Source organism: Callorhinus ursinus, unplaced genomic scaffold, assembly GCF_003265705.2.
Source record: "Callorhinus ursinus isolate GAN/ISIS: 27379988/994484 unplaced genomic scaffold, GSC_fseal_2.0 scaffold59, whole genome shotgun sequence".
NCBI classification, from domain to species: domain Eukaryota; kingdom Metazoa; phylum Chordata; class Mammalia; order Carnivora; family Otariidae; genus Callorhinus; species Callorhinus ursinus.
In genome coordinates this window covers 7,286,204-7,304,206 of record NW_027397121.1, presented here as the reverse complement: position 1 = coordinate 7,304,206, position 18,003 = coordinate 7,286,204, and the positions used below count along the sequence as shown (strand labels likewise).

Sequence of the window (18,003 nt, the reverse complement as noted above, 5' to 3'; positions counted from 1 at the left end):
GCCTGCCTGGGCTCAAACCCACACCATGCCCCTCGCTGGCGGTGCTACTGACAAGCCTCTTCACCTCCTGCTGCCTCAGTGAACGCTCTCGGCAACAGGAGGCTTAGGACAACCAGGCGCAGTGTTGGCCCTTGGTGAGGGCTCACGGAGAGTTAGCTCTGCAGGATAGGCGCTCACCTTCTCTTTGACTCTCCCTTCTTGCAATTCCTGCTGCTCTGAGTCTGAACACATTTTCACCCTGCCTTGTACCTACATTCCTTATGCCAGCCTCACGCCTTGTCCCCACCTCTAGGCCACGTAAATTCTCACGACAGGGATTTTTCTTTGACTTCTTATATATCCCCACCCCCACCCCCAACTGTCAGTGGCCAGGGGGTGCGTTCTACAGAGAGGAGCATAATTAATGCATAGTGGTCTTCAAATGACTCACTGACTCCAGCTGTTGGCACCCCCAAACCCATCCTGATCCCAGGGCCCAGGCCCTCATCCCCTCCCGTCCCCCGTCACCTTTTCGCCCATGAGCCCGGGGGGGGCCAGGGTCTCCAGTGGGTCCAGTGCGTCCCTTCGGCCCCTCGGGACCATCTTCTCCCCTGGATCCAGGAACTCCAACCTCTCCCTGGGTAAGACAGTCGAACAGGGGAGTGTCAGGGACTGGTGGTGCGGGCTGGGCCCCAGGAGGAGAGGTGGACCCCGCTGAGGTGGAGTGGGGTCCCGGAAGCTACTGCAGGAGAGGGAGCCCCACAGGGACAGGGAGAGCATTGTGACCATCAGGCTGATGGGATGCAGACTGTGCAGGCTGTCGTCCTGCTGGGGTCAGACTCCAAGGGAGAAGAGCCCTGCAGATGGGGAGTCTGGCGTTTCAGGAAATAGGCTGGTGATTGGGGGCTCCAACATGGAGGAACATCAGGACTTAGGGTTGGAGGGCCAGTGTGTGGGTTTCTACTCACCCTGTCACCCTTCACGCCCATGTCGCCTTTGAACCCAGGAAAGCCATCCTCGCCCTGAGAAAGATGGGGATGAGAGGTCCCCAGAGATGATGGGGGGCCAGGAGGTAAAATGGAGCATTTCAGGAAACGTGGGTGGAAGGGTGGATTTCGGAGCTGGAGAGCAGTGCAGGGCAGGCCGGAGGGAACAAAGTGGGGAAGAGCTGGGCAGAAGGGGTGGTGTGGGACCGGATGGAGGTGCTAGGAAGATGGGGGCACATCTCTCACCTTTTCACCCTTATGACCCTTCAGACCGCGAATTCCGTCCACACCCTAGAATTAGAAGGGAGACAGAGACAGAGAGATCGGGGACAGAGGTTCCTGAGACCCCAGCTGGCTCCCCCGACCACAGTCCTTTATCTCCCAGCCTGCTTGTCCACTACCTTGACACCTCGAGGTCCCGGGTATCCTAGAGGACCCTGAGGTCCAGATGGACCCTGGAAGAAGAAAGAAAGGTATCTAAAAAGGGGTCTCAGGGTGTGACTGTGGAGGCCTCGGGGGGGTGGAAGAAACGTTGAGACAACATTGGAGCCTGAATAGGGATACAGCCACGGGACCCAGAATACTTCAGAGCCACGTGAACGGTAAGACAAGGAAATTCCAAGGACTTTGGGGCCCGAGCCTGGGTGGAAACTCCCTCAGGGGTGAAAGCAGGTATGGAAGATCTCACCTGGTTTCCTTTGGTTCCAGGAGGACCTTCCTTTCCAGGGTGACCCTGGGAGTAGAGGAAGGAGAATGTGACCACTGGCCACTGTCACCTTCCCTGCATCCCTCCCTTCACTTCTTTAACCCGTCTCCCCCTTGTGACCCTAATGAAGCCAACTGACCAGGGGCAGGCACCACCAGTGACCTCCCAGTGTGAGGGACACACTGTGTGGATAGTCACCAAAGGCAGCTGGAGGTCATTCACTTGGGGTGGAGGGTCAAGTGGAATTTGGATTAAGAGCTGGGTACCCACTCACCGGCGGTCCATCTGAGCCAGGCATGCCAGGGAGCCCTGGTTTCCCTCGAGGACCCTGCAGGAAGACGAGGAGGCACAGGGCCACAAGAGGGACCAGATCAGACCATGACTGAAGTCCTAGCCACATATTTAAGGCTCTCCCTTCAGCCCCCCCCAGCACATCCCCTGTCCCCCAGTCAGTCACTTACCTTCTCTCCATGAGGCCCAATGGCACCCTGGGGCCCGGGGAGACCCTACGCAGAGAGAGAAAGAAGTCACAGGGGCTCCACAGGGGTGGGCTGCTTTCTCCTGTAGCCAGCATCCCCATTCAGAGCATGAGTGGTGGAGCTGGAGACGCTTCATTTCCATCCAGGGGGTGACCCACTGTGGAAGCCCAGGGGAAGTTGTTCAAGATGGGGGCGGGGGGTTGGACAGGACAACTCACCTGGGTTCCAGGAGTGCCCTGTTGTCCAGGAGGTCCTGGCTCTCCCTGGGGTCCCTAGAAATAGGCAATCAGGCAGAGGTCAAAAGAAGATGGTGACAGAACAAACTTAGGGCGGAGAGCCGAGTCCTAGCTGAGACAGCAGGAGCACAAGAGCCGGAAGCAGGCAGGGGGTCAAAATGGTCACCAAGGAAACAGGACCTTGGCTAAGGTTCTCCATGCCCGTTACTCACCAAGCTCCCTTTGGGACCATGGGGACCATCCATGCCTCGGACTCCCTGAAACATGAGAGGGGCGTGAGTAGGCTGGAAGGTGGGGCCTGGGTCCTGGAAGGACCTGTGGTTTCTGGGCGGCCCAGCCACTCCAGAGGGTGGGACGGGGCAACCTCACATTGGTCAGACCTCCAGTCCATCCCAAACCTAAGCGAACATAGCCAGCCCAGATCCACAGGGCGTGGGTCTGTGGGTCTGTGGGTTTGTGGGCTTTTGTTTTGTTTTTCTTGAGGATTTTTTTTTTAAGCTATTGCTCAGAGCCTTTGGTGTATTGTACCATAGAACCCTGCAAGGGCACCTGGGATTAAAGGCTGGAGCAGAGCTGGGGGCGGGGCGGGGGGGGCAGGGAGGGGGAACTAAAGGTAGGGGAGGAGAGGCAGCTAGGAAGGGTGGAGAGTTGGAAAGGTCAGGGGGCGAGGTCAGGGTCAGAAGTCAGGGATGGTCACATACCGGGGGTCCGGGAATACCAGGTGGGCCTTTGGGGCCAAGGAGACCTCGCGGTCCCTGCAATCAGGTGAGGGGAAGATATGACATGCACGGGCAAGAGCTAATATGTCCCTTTTGTGTCCATATCTCTCCCTTGGCATCCCCAGAGCCCTACCCTTGACCCCCTGGACACTCACCGACTCTCCAGGCAGTCCCCGAGGCCCAATCTCCCCATCATCTCCCTGGAGGAGGAGGATATGGTGAATCAGCGTCATCCTCCACGCCTCTCCCATACTGAGCCCCTGCCCTGGCCACAATACTTACCCGCTCTCCGTCCTCACCGGGGGGGCCAGGAAGGCCCTGGGCACCAGTATCACCCTGGAAAATGGGGGAACAGATAAGAGGGGCCTCAGAGCCCCCAGCACAGGCAGAAACTGACCCTCCTCAATTAACCAACCGGTTTCACCCACTGAGCTCCTGCAGGGACCCTCAGCTTCCTTCCCTTGCCTTGAGCTCCATACCTCCCCACCCCTCCACAGAAGGTCTACCCCCTCATCACAATGCATCACCCCCAATATACTCACCCGGTGTCCCTTCTCCCCAGGTAGCCCTGGGAGTCCATCAAAACCTCGGTCACCCTAGAGGAAGAGCGGCAGCCCGAGTGAGGTCCCAGCTCTTTATCCACCCCATCCCTCCCTACTGTGTCCTGAGTGGGGAGGTGCCACTTCATGGGGAAACCTTGGGAACTTGGTCATGCCCAGAAAACAATGAGCTTAGATGGGGCTAGAAGTCCCAGGCATCAGAGAGGGACCCATGCTTGTCACCTTCACTCCAGGTTCTCCAGGCATCCCTCGGGCTCCATCAGCACCTGCTCGGCCCTGGGGGTGCAAAGGAAGTGTCAGAGCAAACAGAAGGCACAGTCCCCCACACTCTGGGTCCTGTCTCCCATCCACACCCACCACACACCCACTCACCCTTCGCCCAGCCTTGCCAGGAGGGCCTGTGAGGCCTTGAGGTCCTCTGGGGCCCTGGTGAGAGAGAGTCAGGGGCAGAGTTAAAGGGCATAGATGGAAAGGGAAGCACTGGATGGGGGATCAGATGGGTGGGGCTTGTCACCTGAGGTCCTAGGTCTCCTGATTCTCCTTTCAGGCCAGGGCTCCCAGGTTGTCCCTGTGACAGAGAAGAGAGAGTGGCTATGTTGAAGGACACACCCAACAATGACTTCAAAGCCCTCCCCCAAAGTAGCAAAATAACTCTCAACTTGGTCCCTTTCCAGAACTATCTGTACCGCCCCCACACAATTAAAGAACTCCCTACCCCAATATCCAACTCACTCACCAAGGGTCCAGGGCGGCCTGTGTATCCCATGGGGCCAGGGGGTCCCCGGAGCGCCAGCTAGGGGAGCAGGGGACATAGCAGAGCTGAGGAAGAGGCAGCAGGAGAACTCCCAACCCCAGTACACGTTCCACATTCACCCTTCCACTCCTAATCCTCATTCTACTGCCTTGTATTCTCACCAACCCCCCTCTCAGCCCCAAACCAACCCAGACCTTACCCTGCCCCACATTTACTCCAACCTACCCTTCCAACCCCTCCTGAAGCCTTCACTTGCCCTCCATACCCCTCCCTTCACCAACACCCCCTCCAGGCTTACTTACACGTGCCTGCTGCAGAATCGCCTGGGCCTGAGCCTCTTGGGCTGCCACCACAGGGCCCTTGTCACCCCCACCACTGCCAAACCGGAACTGAGGGGTAGAGAGAAAGAAAGGTCTAGATTCTCTTCCAGGAAACCCATGGGACCCTCCCAGCCAAAGTCTTCATCCAGCACTTCTGCCCCATCTCCCAGGTTCAGGGACATCCCCCCACCCCCACCCCATGCCCTCCTCCAGTGTCTCCCATGGAAGGTTTTCAGATAATCATGCAGAAACTCTCTCCTGTCTCCCTCCCCCACTCTCTGGCTTCTTCCTCCAGAAAAAAACTCTCCTTTGGTTCTAGAGTCCCTGAAATGTAGGATTTTCTGCCCAGTTCTAGATGATCCACGTTTGGTTCTAGGTCATCTAATGAGACCCTAGCCCATCCACCTCAAAGATCAATCTCTTGGGCGCCTGGGTGGCTCAGTCGTTAAGCGTCTGCCTTCGGCTCAGGTCACGATCCCAGGGTCCTGGGATCAAGTCCCACATTGGGCTCCCTGCTCAGCGGGAAGCCTGCTTCTCCCTCTCCCACTCCCCCTGCTTGTGTTCCTGCTCTCGCTATGTCTGTCTCTGTCAAATAAATAAATAAAATCTTTAAAAAAAAAAAAAGATCAATCTCTTTGTGTTGATGGTCTTTAGAGACGCCTCCTTAGCTTTCCTGGTCTTCTGGTTCTTGGTGACAGAACACAATTCCCCTGCCCTTCCCATTTCAAAGCCCAGAAGACAACTCACTGGGAGCATGAGAGATGTGCCAGGAGGGCCAGGGGCCCCATCTGATCCAGGGAGCCCTGCTCGGCCAGGGGGGCCCTGGAATAGGGAGAAAATGAGAATAGGTGACAGTTAGGGAATGTTAGGGTCCTGGCATCATTGTGAAATCCTCTACAGAACAAATACAGACTTCCCTACACCTTTCTTGAACCCTCCCACCCCCATACAGAAAAATGAGGGTGAGAAAACAGATTACTCCGCTCCCCAACCAGAGCCTGTCCTCCTTTCTGGGTGCTGGGGAGCACACCAGCCCCTTGTTCATTAGTCAGCCAGTTAATGAGGAATTACTGAGCTTGGTGCCCCTGTTGGGTACCAGAGGCTCCTCTGCAGTCCTCCCCCCGCCCCCCTCCCACACACACGCTACTCCCTTACCCTCTCGCCAGGGTCTCCAACTGGGCCTGGGTTGCCCTGGATGCCAGGGGGACCAATCAACCCCTGAGGAACAAAATAAGAGTGGGTCAGGTGTGGGCATTCAGATAGAAGAGGGGTATGTGGCTGAGGGGTGGTCTCTACAAAAGAGATTTGAGGATCTGGGAAGCTTTGGAAGGATTCTCCAGAGTTCTGAGAAGGAGGCCTGGGCATATGTGGAGAAGGCACAGATGAGTTTGTAAGAAGGGTCTCTGAGAGGGGGAGACGAACCATGAGAGATGATGGACTCTGAAAAACAAACTGAGGGTTCTAGAGGGGAGGGGGGGAGGGGGATGGATTATCCTGGTGATGGGTATTGAGGAGGGCACATTTGCGTGGAGCACCGGGTGTTATGCACAAACAATGAATCATGGAACACTGCACCAAAAACTAATGATGTAATATATGGTGATTAACATAACAATAAAAAATTAAAAAAAAAAAAAAGAAGGGTCTCTGAGAAAAGAATGGAGGCTAATGGGCCACAGCTACACTTACCGCAGGGCCTTCTGGGCCAGGAGGCCCCTCCACTAGCATACCCTGTAGAGCCAAAGGTTAAAAGTCAGAGGCTACAGGGCTAGCACCCCCACCTCCTTTTCTTCTTCCCCCTGCCTTCAGTTCAGTGAACAACAGTGACTTACAGGTTCCAGCACCGCAGGCTCCCCCTTCTCTCCCTTCAGCCCCCGGGGTCCACGGGCAGCCTGAAGGAGACACACATGTAACCCCCAGTGGGGCCTGTGAGCAGCCAGGACACCAGGACTGCTCCCATCCCAACTCCCACCTTCTTTCACTCTCAGATTCTCTGGAGACGTCCCCAACCCTACGTGTAAAATCTCCCAGGCCTCCTCTAAGACTCCCTCTTCGCAGACCTTCCAGGCCTTCCAAGGAGACCTCAGGGCTCTCCACCTCCCAATTCCCAGCCCCATCTTAGCAAACAAACTTCCTCATCTCCCTGACGACCTCTTTCAGGAAGGTCTTCACACCCTTCCTGGAATTCCAACCCCCCCCAACCTTCCCAAACCCTCTTCTGGAGGACCCTACCCTACTCCCCAAATGCTCTCTGACTCCAGGAATTCTTAGAACTTTAAGAAACTATCAACTACCTCACCCTTACTGCAATCCACCAAATAAGCATCTCTCTAAGGTTGTGGATTGATTTTTATTGGGGTTTGAAGGGAGGGCATGGATCCATAGGAGAATCTGATATAATCCAAGAAGGCTTTTCCGGGAAAGAAAAAGTATATACCCTTGTGCACAGAATTTTTCTTAGAATCTCAAGGGGTTCACAAGTTAAAAACTCTCCCCAGGAGTTAAACATCCATACTCTAAGTAGAATTGGAGGCCAGTCCCCACTGATACCCCAAAGTCAGACCTCATAACTGGTGTTTGGAAAAATACAGCTCTTGGGCTATTGCTCAAGCCCCAGAGAAGACCCCCAGTTCCTCCCCCAGCAAGGACACTACACCCTTCCTCTGGCCCTCATTTATACTCTGAGCCCACCAGTTCCTTCTTTTCCACACTTCTCAGATGCCCACCCCCTACAATAAAGCCAGAACCAAGATTAGGATGGGAAGAATGGAAATCATTCCCCACCCCCCCCACCTCTCCCAACAAAGATCTTCAGAATGCACCCCTCCACCTCCATCCTGACCAAACAGCAATGATGAATTTCCAGACTCTCCCATATCCCAGATCAACCCCAAATTTCCAGAAAGCAGCAAAGGGGAAAGGCAGCCTAGGGTCAAGGGTGGCAATATTAGAGAAGGACATTGTGGGACGAGGCAGCAGGGTAGAGGAGGCAGCTCTAATTGCAAGGCAAGCAAAAGATGAATGGAGTAGATAGGAAATTTCCCAACTGAGAGGGAGTGGTTGAAGACATGGGAAACAATTAAGGGAGACATTTCAAAGGGACAAACACTTGGAAGCAAGAATGATGCCACGGCCAAGAAAAATTAAACATGGCCAAGATGGCTAGAAAATGAACTGGACAAACAGGAAATGGTTGGACAGACAGGAAGCAGCCAAGAAAAGAAGATCCAGGAAGTGGACCTTCAACAACAACATGGCTACCACGACCAAGAGAAAGAAGAAGTTCACAAAACAGACAAAAAGTGACTCCTGGAAAGGGGATTAGGACAACGAAAGGCAATTCTTCCAGAAAACACGAACATCAAGGCTAGTACACACAGGAAGTAGCCATGATAAATATCTAGGCCCACAATGGAGATTTTATGATTTGGATGACCTGAGACACAAAGGAAGTGGCTTATTAGCAAAGGAAATTGTTACAAGACAGCACGAAAAACTAGAGCCAAAACATAAATAAGTCCCTTTCAGTACAAACTGTCACAGTCACCAAGATGGATGCCATGGCCAAGGAAGACAGGAAAGGACAGACAGGGAGTGACCTGTAAGTTAGAAAACATGACATAGGAAGTTAGATCATTTGGCAGCAACATGGATAAGAAATTGTTTTTACCAAGAAGAAAGGATGGAGACAAACTGACAATGGACAAAAAGTAGGGGATTATTGGCCAAAAGCTTTATGAAATACAGCTTGATTGAGACAGAAAGTAGCCAAGAAAGACAGGAAGTGGCCATAGGATTAAAAAAGAAAAAAAAAAAAAATCCCAATTGCCCTGGGCAGAAGGATCCATGAGGTGTCACAGGGCAAGATATTTGGCAAGGGAAAGCAGAAAGTCATCCTTTCAAGCAGCATATACATCTTATGTGAACAGAAAAAGGCAAATCATCATTGGGAAGTAGCTTGCAGCCAACAGACAATAATCAGAAACAACAGAAAGCAATTCTTACAGCTCCCACTGGAGGTCAAGAATGGAAGAGGAGCTCCTTTCACTTACGGCTCCAGAGGGGGCTGTCTCCGCAGACAGGGCAGGGCCAAGCTCCGTCTCCTCACGATAATCGTCCCCATAGCCATAGGTGTAATCGTAGGGCCCTGCTGGGGGGTCTGTGCCACCCTCCCCATATTCCTCTGTCAGGAACCTGTCGGCTGTGGAGGGGACCTGGAGATCTGTCTGCTCCTTCCCGGGGATGGGGAGGGAGAGGGGTAGATGGGGGCATTAGGGCTGAGAGGAGGATTTCCCTGGACCCGACTGTGTGGCAACTTCTGGCCCAAAGGATTCTGAGGATAACTGAGACTGGAGTTTTTCTCCCAAGAAGAGCGAGGGAAGTGGGTTGTACAGAAAGGGGAGGGCCATCAAAGGCCCCAAATGAGGAGGGATGCCCCAAAAAATGGGACTGGTGGGAAGAAATGATGAATTACAAGAAGGACAAAGGGTGGCCGGAGGGCTGGACACAGAGTAGACAGTCTGTGGAGATAATGGTAGACAAAGGAGTCCAGAGAATAATCAAAGAAATGGATGGAAAAACAGAGAACAGAAAAAGTGACAACATGGACAGAAAACTCCTGGGGACAGAAATATGATGAAAACATTTTGACACCAACATGGGGGAGAAGTTGTTCCAGAATCAAAGAATAATGGAAGGAGACATGGACACTGTACTTAGAAAGACAAGCAGGCCGATAGGTCTGGAGTGACTGGAAGACCACAACTGGATATGACAAAGAGCCCTCCGGCCAGAGGAAGAGCTAATTCACCGAGATGACAGGGGGCAAGGGGAGTGGGTCACAGATGGCCACTGCCCCCAGCTGGGGTGAGGGTGGGGGATGGAGTTACCTCCTCAGGGGGTGGCAAGGGGCTTGATTCCAGGATTCCTTCCTCTTCACCTGGGGAGGGGTCCTAACCCCAAGGAGAAGGGGGAGAAGAGTAACGTGGGGCAGAAAGGAAGGAGAGAGGTTAGCGGGAGGGGAGGCAAAGCAGCACCTTGTCCCCCACTGTGGGCAGTATCTGTCTGTCCTGGGGGGGGTGGGGGTAATCTCAGATCTTGCAGCCCCTTTGGAGGGGGTACAGTTTGGGGAGAGTAAATCTCCAAGGTCATAGAGGTTTGGGGGCACAGATCTGGATGCCCCGGCTCTACCTGCCGGTAACCGCTTCCTCTGGTCCTGGGGGGGGCCCGGGCAGTGGGGGGAGCTGCCTGCCGAGCTGGGCGTCGGAAGGGGGGAGGCAGGCCCCGTGCTGGGCTGGAACCTCCAATTCGAGAGGGCCTCCGGCCTGGTGAGGGGGGCGCCTGCCGGGTTGCTGACTTCTTAGCAGGTGGGGTAGGCTTTCTGGGAGGGGTCCGATGCCCCCTGGGGGGAGGGGGAGCCCTGTGGTTGGGGCTCGGTGGCCTCTGTAGCAGAGAGACATTGGAGGGGGCAGTGAGGACACTCCCATGATCTAAATAGATGATGTCTCTCCCTACTTGTTAAGAGGGGAGGAAGGTGCCGTAGGAGATGCTTACAAGGAGTGGTGGGAGGAAGGGAAGAAATGAAGGGGTCCCTCAAGTTTACCTGATAATTAGGGGTCGTCCCTGAAGTCCTCGCATCATAATAGGGGGTCTCGTAGTCAGAGTAGAAAGACTCAGTGGGCTGGGGTTCGGGAACGGGCAGTGGGCATAGTAGGAAGAGGTAGGGGTATAAGAGTGAGAAGAGGGGGAGGACGGGATGGTGTGGGAGTTTGGAAATGGGGTAGGAGTCGGGGATGAAAGGAGAGGTTGGGGGTCAGGAGAGAGATGGGGGAGGTGGGGGCGTGGGTCCCACGTGTGGAACAGAAGCAGACATGATTAAGAGATTGACCCTCTAACCTTCACACCACTGACCCCAGATCCTACCTGTCACCCTAACCATCTGGAACCCACCCAATCCAGACTCTCCTTTCCCTCCCTCCCCACCCCCCGCCACCCAGCCCTTTATTCTGCACCTCCACAAGCAGGGGGCCAGAGACTGGGCCCCAACACAGAACTGCATGGACCCAGCACTCTTCTGGGACTTTCTCTATCTCCTGCTCCTCCCCATTTCTCCTCCTAGGTCTTACCATTTCAACTTTTCTCTCTCTGGTTCTGTCCCTCCCGTACTCTGCTCTCCCATCCTCTGTCCCTGCATCTTATCCCCCCCCACACACACTGCCCCCCAATCTCTTAATTCAAGGAAGGGATGGGAAGCCCAAGGGCACAGTTCCAGAAAGACTGGCAGAGGAAAGGAGACGCGAGCAGGGGACACAGCGCCCAGCCATGAAGTCTTTCATAATGACTCTTTTTATTTTTAATTGAAAATAAAAAGGTTGATGAATGAGGGCTGGGAGGAGGGAATGATGGTTGGGAGAGGGAGGTATGGTTGGAGTGGCTCCAGTGAAGGGGGGGGACGGGAGCCCAAAATAGGATGCGGAGCTCTGGAACACTGGGGAAATTCCCCTGGGGAGGTGTCCGGGTACCTTCCCTCCCTGGAGTGTGCTGCGGTTTGGGGTTCGCCCAGCTCCCTCACCTGTCGCTGAGGTTCCTGGTTTTGTGGCCTATGAAGTCTTGATGGCTGCTGCTTTGGAGATCTCTGGGTCCTGTGAGACTGTTGTTTCTGAGGTCTCTCCCTCCAAGCTCCTTCACACTCCAGATCCTTCTGTTCACAGGATTGGTAGGCAGCTTGCACCCCTGGGACAATGACAAGCTCCTGGATGTCACCCTGCAAAGACATGGGGAACGAACATCAATGGAGGGAGGCAGAGAGGGTTTCAGAGAGAGACAGAGGGTCAAGTCTGGGACACAGGGTAAGAGCCAATCCTAGGTAAAAGGACATAATGGGAGAAAGTCATTATCAGCCCTCCCATGTACACAGCCCTTTTCATTTTCAAAGGACCTTCCCATCCATAATCCCACTGGACCTTCACCACAACTGGAAAAATCAGTAGGACAAGGATATTTATGCCTATTGTTCAAATATTCCATTCAGGAAAGCTCAAAGAGGCAATGACTGGCCCAAGGTCACTTGCAATGGTAGACTCGGGACTAGAATTCAAACATTCCAACTCTAAATCCCACACTGTGGTAATGCATGGACCTTTCCGCAAAGACTTCTGGAAACAGTGGCCCAGCCTTAGTTGCTTTGACCTTCCAATGGCAGTGATGATGAGAATTCTCAGGACCTCTAGAAATGGGGGAGAGGGAAGCCACTTTTGAATTCCAATGGCATTTATCTGTGCCCACACATGGTACTTAGCACATCTTGCCTTGTATTTTAGTTTGGGGTTATTGTCTCATCTTCAATGAGAATACTGGGAGCTCCTGAGAATAATAGAGACCTTCTATTATTCTTCTGTGTTCCCCTTGACACTGGGACAGCAGGTATTCAGAGAACATTGACTGGCTGGGCGGGTGGATGGATGGACAGGTGGATGGATAGATGAATGGATGGATGGATGGATGGATGGATGGATGGATTGGTCAGTGGGTGAATGAATGGGGGCTCAAATGCATGACTGACTGAATGGGAGAGTTGGTGGGTGGTGAATGAATGAATGGGAGGATTGGTGGGTAGATAAATGGAGGTATGGAGTAGAGGAAACAGATTGGTAGACAGATGGATGGAAGTGAATATGTGAATGAATGAGTGAATGGTTGGATGGAAAGTGGGTGGGTGAGGAGATGGGTGGATGAAGGAGGGGATGGATGAATACATGCATCCTCGCATGCATGGGTAGATGGGCTGGGTGGGTGGATGAATAAGTGAATAAATGGATGGGTTAAAGATGAGAGATTGATGGATGAGTGAAGAAGAAAGTGGCTGGGCAGAGGAAGATGGGCAGGAGAGTGGATACAAACCTGAATGCTTGATTGGTGAGTGAGTGCATAAATGGATGGATGGGTATTAGATGAGTCCATGAATGGGTGGGTGCAGATAGAGAGATTGGTTGAGGGATGAATGGACAGGCGGACTCATGAAGACTGATAAAGACAGCTGTCCTGCCATATAAGCGGGCACCTAATTGTCCTACAGAGAAAATTAGCCCTGAGGATAGGAAATGGAAATAGAGATTCGTGAGAGTTCAAATGAAGGGCAAGGCTATAAGAAGATGGAGTACTGGGGCCAGAAGGAGAATAGGCACAAGATGTGCGACCAGAAATCACTCTGTTCTATGTTCTGGTTACCTCAAACACTTCTTCATCCAGGATACGGGCACCAAAGATAATCACTCCGTGGGTGTCCAACAGTGGACGAGCACTTCGGGGGAGAGGCCGGGTGACCCGCTTCTTGCAGTCAACTATGAGGGTGACAGACTGGCCCTTCACAGCCACAGCAACACGGTGCCACCTGGTCATGGGGGGAGTGGTTCAATTGACTGACTGAGGGGGTGGGGGGGAATCAACAGGGCTGGAGAGCAGATGATGGAAAGGTTGGAGCCAATGATAATAGTAGGAATCATGGTGGCTATTTATTGAGCGTTTACAATGCACCAAGCACCAGGCACCAGGCAACACTTTTCTCATTTGATCGTCGTGATTCTATCATCCCTATATTATAGCCATAGAAACTGAGGCTTAAAAAAGTTAACTTGCCCAAGGCACGGGCTAGTACTACATGCAAGGATTTAAACTCTAAAGCCCACACTCTGGGCCAGAAGTGTCTGAAGTTTGGGCAGTAGGTAGGTGAGGTGTGGCCAAAAGGCTTCCTAGTTCAGGGAGTGGGGGCTCTGGGGCCAGTGGCCAGAGGGGAGCTCCTGAAAGGGCAGTCCAGGCAGACCAGAGGAGCAAACTGACTTACTTGCCATCTGCTAGGCTGAGGCCTCGGAAGACTGGCTGAGCCGGGGGTCGAGGCCGTCCAGTCTGGTCCTCATACAGGAAGCGGAAGGGTCGGCCAAGCTCCAGGCCCAGCTGTTGGACACCCTGGGCACTGTAGAGAGTCAGGAGGGGAGCCTGGAGGCCAGGGCGGGTCCGGACAGCAGTCAGCAATGAGAAATCTTTGGGAAAACCTCCTGGTACCCGAGAGAGACACAACCAGGTGGAATGAGAGGCAAAAAGAGCCATAAAACCTTTCCCTTCCGGTGTCTGATTCTAGACCCCACTCCATGGCCTCCCCCAGCTCTCGCTACTCCAGCATGTCACCCATACCTGGGAAGAGCTGGTGGGTGGGTGCACTGAGCTGCGCGGGTCGGGATACTCGGTAGGCCACATCAGCCAGACAGATGCCTCTCGCCCTCCGGACACCATCAGGAAGGGAGGGGAACCTCAGGGCCCGGAGCACATCCACGGGGCGTGCACCTGGGAGAGTCCATGAGGATCAGGAGAAGGGATACACCTTCAGGAGGGCCAAGATATGGGGGCATTTGGAGTCCAGAACTCAGCTTCCTGGAGCTCAAGCTCCCTGAAGGCAAAGGTCACCTCTCCCTTACTTTCCCCTGAATGGGCCCTGAATGGATAGGAAACCAGAGTCACCTGGAAGAGGGCAGCACTGGCCCTGTGTTCAGCTCCACCTGACCCCTGCCCATCTCCCTCCCAATGTGTCTCGCTCAGTCTCTCCCCATCTCTGTCTTTCAACCTATGGATTTCTCTCTACTCTCCACCGTCTCCTCTTGTCTGTCTCTCTAACTCTTCCTGTCTCTGGATCTGTTGATCTTTATGTCTCCTTGTCTCTTCTGTCTTCCTCCACCTCCCTCATGCTCTTTCTACGCTTTTCTCTCCCCTGTCTTTCTCCCTCTCTCACTCCCTTTCCATATCTCTGGGTCTCTGGGTCTCTGGCCTCTTTCCCCTATCTCCAGCACAAACAACATCTGGGCAATCGATCATCCTGGGCACAGGAGGTGCAGGGGGGCCACTCGGGAGGGAGCAGAGAGGCAGATCTTAAGGGGATGGGGCTCCAAACTGCTTCAGTGCCCGCATTTGGGGAGGTGGGGACAACTCTGACCATGCTAAGGAAGGAGAGAGCAGAAAGAGCCACCCCAGGAGCCTGTACCCCTGGCTTGGGAGATGGACTGGGGGCGGGGCAGTGGGGGGGGGCAGAAGCTGCCACGAGGAGCCGGAGCTGGTCCAGGGCCCTGAGCCACACATCTGTGGATCCCATCAGAGTCCTTGCCCAAAACCCGGGCAAGTTCCCCACACCTGGAACTTCAACCCTGCCCCACTACCCCCACCTCTTGGATCCAAAGATTTGAGACCCAGGCCATCCCCCCCATCCACCTAGAATTCGGCTTCCTCAGGCTCAAACTCCCTGGAAGACAAAGGTCACCTTTCCTTCACTTGCTCCCTGGTACACACACTCCTCACGCCATCAGGTCCAGATTGGAAAAATCCCAAAGAAAGTCCAGCAAAATTTTCATAGAAGCATGGGGCAGGGCAGGGGCCAGAGCGATCAGGAGAGTAGAGCTGGGTGGGGTGGGTGAGGTGGGGCAGACAGGCAGAAAAAAGGCCCTTTGAGTCCAGGAGCCGGGAAACCACGGCCTTGCCCTCCCCTTCACCACCACCCCCTCGCCCTAGCCTGGCCCCTGAGTGTGGCAGCTCCGCAAACACCAACATACAAGGACCGCTTTGAGAGACGAAGGGTGAGTGAAACAGAGACACAGAGACTCACAGAGACCCCAGGCCAAGGAGACCTCAGAGGCCCCCACCCTTCTCCAAACACCACAGGAGTATAGTTCTATCCTACAGACGACCTACCCACAGGTCTACCCACCCATCTGCCCACCTCAGGCCACATATGTGCCCACTGACTCCGACCTCAGTCTGCCCCACATGCTCCTCACTGGTAGCCCCATCAGCCCCACCACTCTGCCTTTGGCCCCCAAATGCCCCATTTTTTTACTCATGAATTCCACACTAGCCCATTTCCCTATAGAGTCCCATCTCTAGACACTCAGCCCCAAAATAAGAGACAGTCATCTCAGCCTCCATGCTAGAAGATTCCTTTCCTCCCTAAGAAAGGCTCCAAGAGTCCACAGACATCACACACTTCCATTTCCTGTCCCTCAGCCTCATGCTCCTCGCATCTTGGAAGTTCTTCTTTCTGTAATCTAATCTAAATCCTTTATGCTGCTATTCTGACCATTTTCTCTCCAGAATGGAGAAGAAATGAATAGTGGAGTTACACGCAAATCAGCCTTCAGTGTTGCCAGGAGTGGGAGGCTTGCTCCTGCTGCCCAGGACCCAGGTACACCCAGCCCCCTCCTGTCTGGCATCAAATCCCTTTCCTAGGTGCCAGGACTTCTGGATCCTGGGAAAAAGAAGGAAACGAGTGGGGTTGTGGACACCAGGGTCCCAGGGGAGCCCCGCTGGCCAGAGGGGGAGGGGTGGGGCAGGAATGCAAAGAGTTGGCTCCCGCCTCAGACACCTGATCCCAGCCTGTCCAGCAGCCGTCCTGTTGGCAGCCAGCCCCGGTGCTCCCCAGAGCCAGCCGCGTGGCAGCATCGAGGGCACAGGGAGGGGGAAGGGGATCCTGTCCGGGACGCCAGTGGGACAAATAATCCAGGCGTCCCTCCTTTCTCTACTTACTAGGTTCTGCGCTGACCCACAGATGCTCCCCTCTCACCCCAGACATAGAGATAGAAAGCCCAGAAGATACACAATCCTCACCCATCAACACTGGCATCTACCTCCCCACCCCAGCATCTGCTGGACTACAGCAGCCCCGGCCACCTTTGGCTCTCCCTGGAGTACCCCAGCATCCAGTCCCATTCTTTAAGGTGAGCCTCCACCTTTCAGCCTTCCCTGCCCTCTCCAAGTCACTTCAAGGAGGCAAAGAGATCCCTACCTTGGTTCCCAGGGACCCAGGTGACCTTCCCTCCAGCCCTTCTTGGATTTGGAAGCTCTGCCGCAGGCATCAGCGGGGGGGGGGGGGCGGGCAAGGGGGACGGAGGGGGTTCTGAGAGCTGCAGCCTGACTCCGAGGACGCAGGTGTCGGGATTCCTCTTACCTGCCCTGGCGGGGACCGCGCTCAACCCCAGCACCAGCGGTACCAGCAGGAGGAGGCGATGGCAGCGTCTGCATCGCTCCATGGCTGGCGACCCGAACGCCGGGTCCCAGGGATCTATGGGCGGCCAGAGGCGCAGAACGCCCCAAGGCTGACGGGAGAGAATGAGCAGGCTTTGAGCCTCGGACGCTGGGGTCCCGCGGAGGTCAGAGGCTGTCGGGTAGCGACAGCTCTCAGCAGCCCAGCTCCATGCAACACGGCGCCGTCGGGGCTCTGGCGCTGCTCCTTCCTCGGTGGCCGCCGCTCCTGTGTGTCCCCGGCCACCCCGGCGGCCCACAGCCCCCACCCCGCCCCCGGCCCAGCCCCCGCCTCCAGCCGCCCGCCCACAGCCACCGAGGGGAAACCCCACCCTCGATCTCCACCTGGTTGGGGGTGGGGGGCGGGAGCCCTCCTTCCCTGACCCTCAGACTGCTCTCCCCTGCTCCTTGCAGAGACTGAGTAGCCTGTACCCAAGATTACCTTTTCGGGAACCCCGATATCTCTTCCCTTGCCCCTTCCTTTTCTAGGACCCAGACGTCCACTCAAAGCCCCCACCTCAACTCCCTCCCACCTGGGGGCCCAGAGACTCCTTTTCAGCAGTCCTGGGCGGGACTTAGGGCACGGTGGGAGGGGAGAGGCGGGCCTGGGGGGGTCTCTACCTCCCCCCATCGGGTCTCCATAATTACTTCCCCTCGCCCCGCCCAGTGTAATTACAGAGCCGGCCTGGGGCGGGGGTATTTATAGACTAGGCTATGGAGAGCGACTGGGGACCTGCTACCCGACGGCTTCAAGGGGCGGGGGACAGGTGGTTAGAAGGGAGGCAGAGGGACCCGGCGTGGGGGGCGGAGAGAGACAGAGACTGGACAGCCCGACACACACAGGATAATCAGGTCCAAGGAGATGAAAACGAGGGGACAAGTTCAGGGAGTCTGGGAGCCCAGGTGGCAAGGGGCCCAGCGGTGAGATGAGAGGGCCGTCGAAGCTAGTTGGAAGAATGCGGGGAAACAGGGTCACTCAGGGACGAGAGGCCGCCTCCGGGCGGGCAACGCCTGAGGAGGCCGCCCCGCTCAGCGCCCAGTGCGCCCCCACGGACGGGCACGGCGCCGGGTCTGCCCGGAGCCCGCGGCGCGGCCGGAGAAGACAGGGGCGAGCCGAGGCGCCGCCGCCCGCTGGCGCGAGGAGGGCGCAAGCGAACAAGGCGCCTTTGAGAATCAGCCGCCCCCCTCTTCCTCCTCCGGCCGGCCCCGC

General features: G+C 55.2%; 1 protein-coding gene across 1 annotated transcript in view; it reads right to left on the bottom strand.

The window, feature by feature from the left end:
- The window catches only part of COL11A2 (collagen type XI alpha 2 chain), a 29,648-nt gene extending 12,347 nt beyond the window's left edge, over window positions 1-17,301 (bottom strand). Inside the window, 32 exon segments of the mRNA XM_025862391.2 lie at window positions 508-531; window positions 533-616; window positions 948-1,001; window positions 1,212-1,256; window positions 1,367-1,420; window positions 1,654-1,698; window positions 1,946-1,999; window positions 2,133-2,177; window positions 2,369-2,422; window positions 2,599-2,643; window positions 3,088-3,141; window positions 3,261-3,305; window positions 3,388-3,441; window positions 3,648-3,701; window positions 3,888-3,941; window positions 4,038-4,091; window positions 4,180-4,233; window positions 4,402-4,458; window positions 4,722-4,808; window positions 5,487-5,561; window positions 5,895-5,957; window positions 6,429-6,470; window positions 6,572-6,631; window positions 8,792-8,971; window positions 9,629-9,691; window positions 10,342-10,419; window positions 11,311-11,502; window positions 12,966-13,128; window positions 13,579-13,789; window positions 13,926-14,075; window positions 16,720-16,867; window positions 17,236-17,301. Coding sequence (XP_025718176.2) covers window positions 508-531; window positions 533-616; window positions 948-1,001; window positions 1,212-1,256; window positions 1,367-1,420; window positions 1,654-1,698; window positions 1,946-1,999; window positions 2,133-2,177; window positions 2,369-2,422; window positions 2,599-2,643; window positions 3,088-3,141; window positions 3,261-3,305; window positions 3,388-3,441; window positions 3,648-3,701; window positions 3,888-3,941; window positions 4,038-4,091; window positions 4,180-4,233; window positions 4,402-4,458; window positions 4,722-4,808; window positions 5,487-5,561; window positions 5,895-5,957; window positions 6,429-6,470; window positions 6,572-6,631; window positions 8,792-8,971; window positions 9,629-9,691; window positions 10,342-10,419; window positions 11,311-11,502; window positions 12,966-13,128; window positions 13,579-13,789; window positions 13,926-14,075; window positions 16,720-16,801 — 2,376 coding nt within the window. The 5' untranslated portion in view covers window positions 16,802-16,867; window positions 17,236-17,301.
- Between the last annotated feature and the right edge of the window lie 702 nt (window positions 17,302-18,003).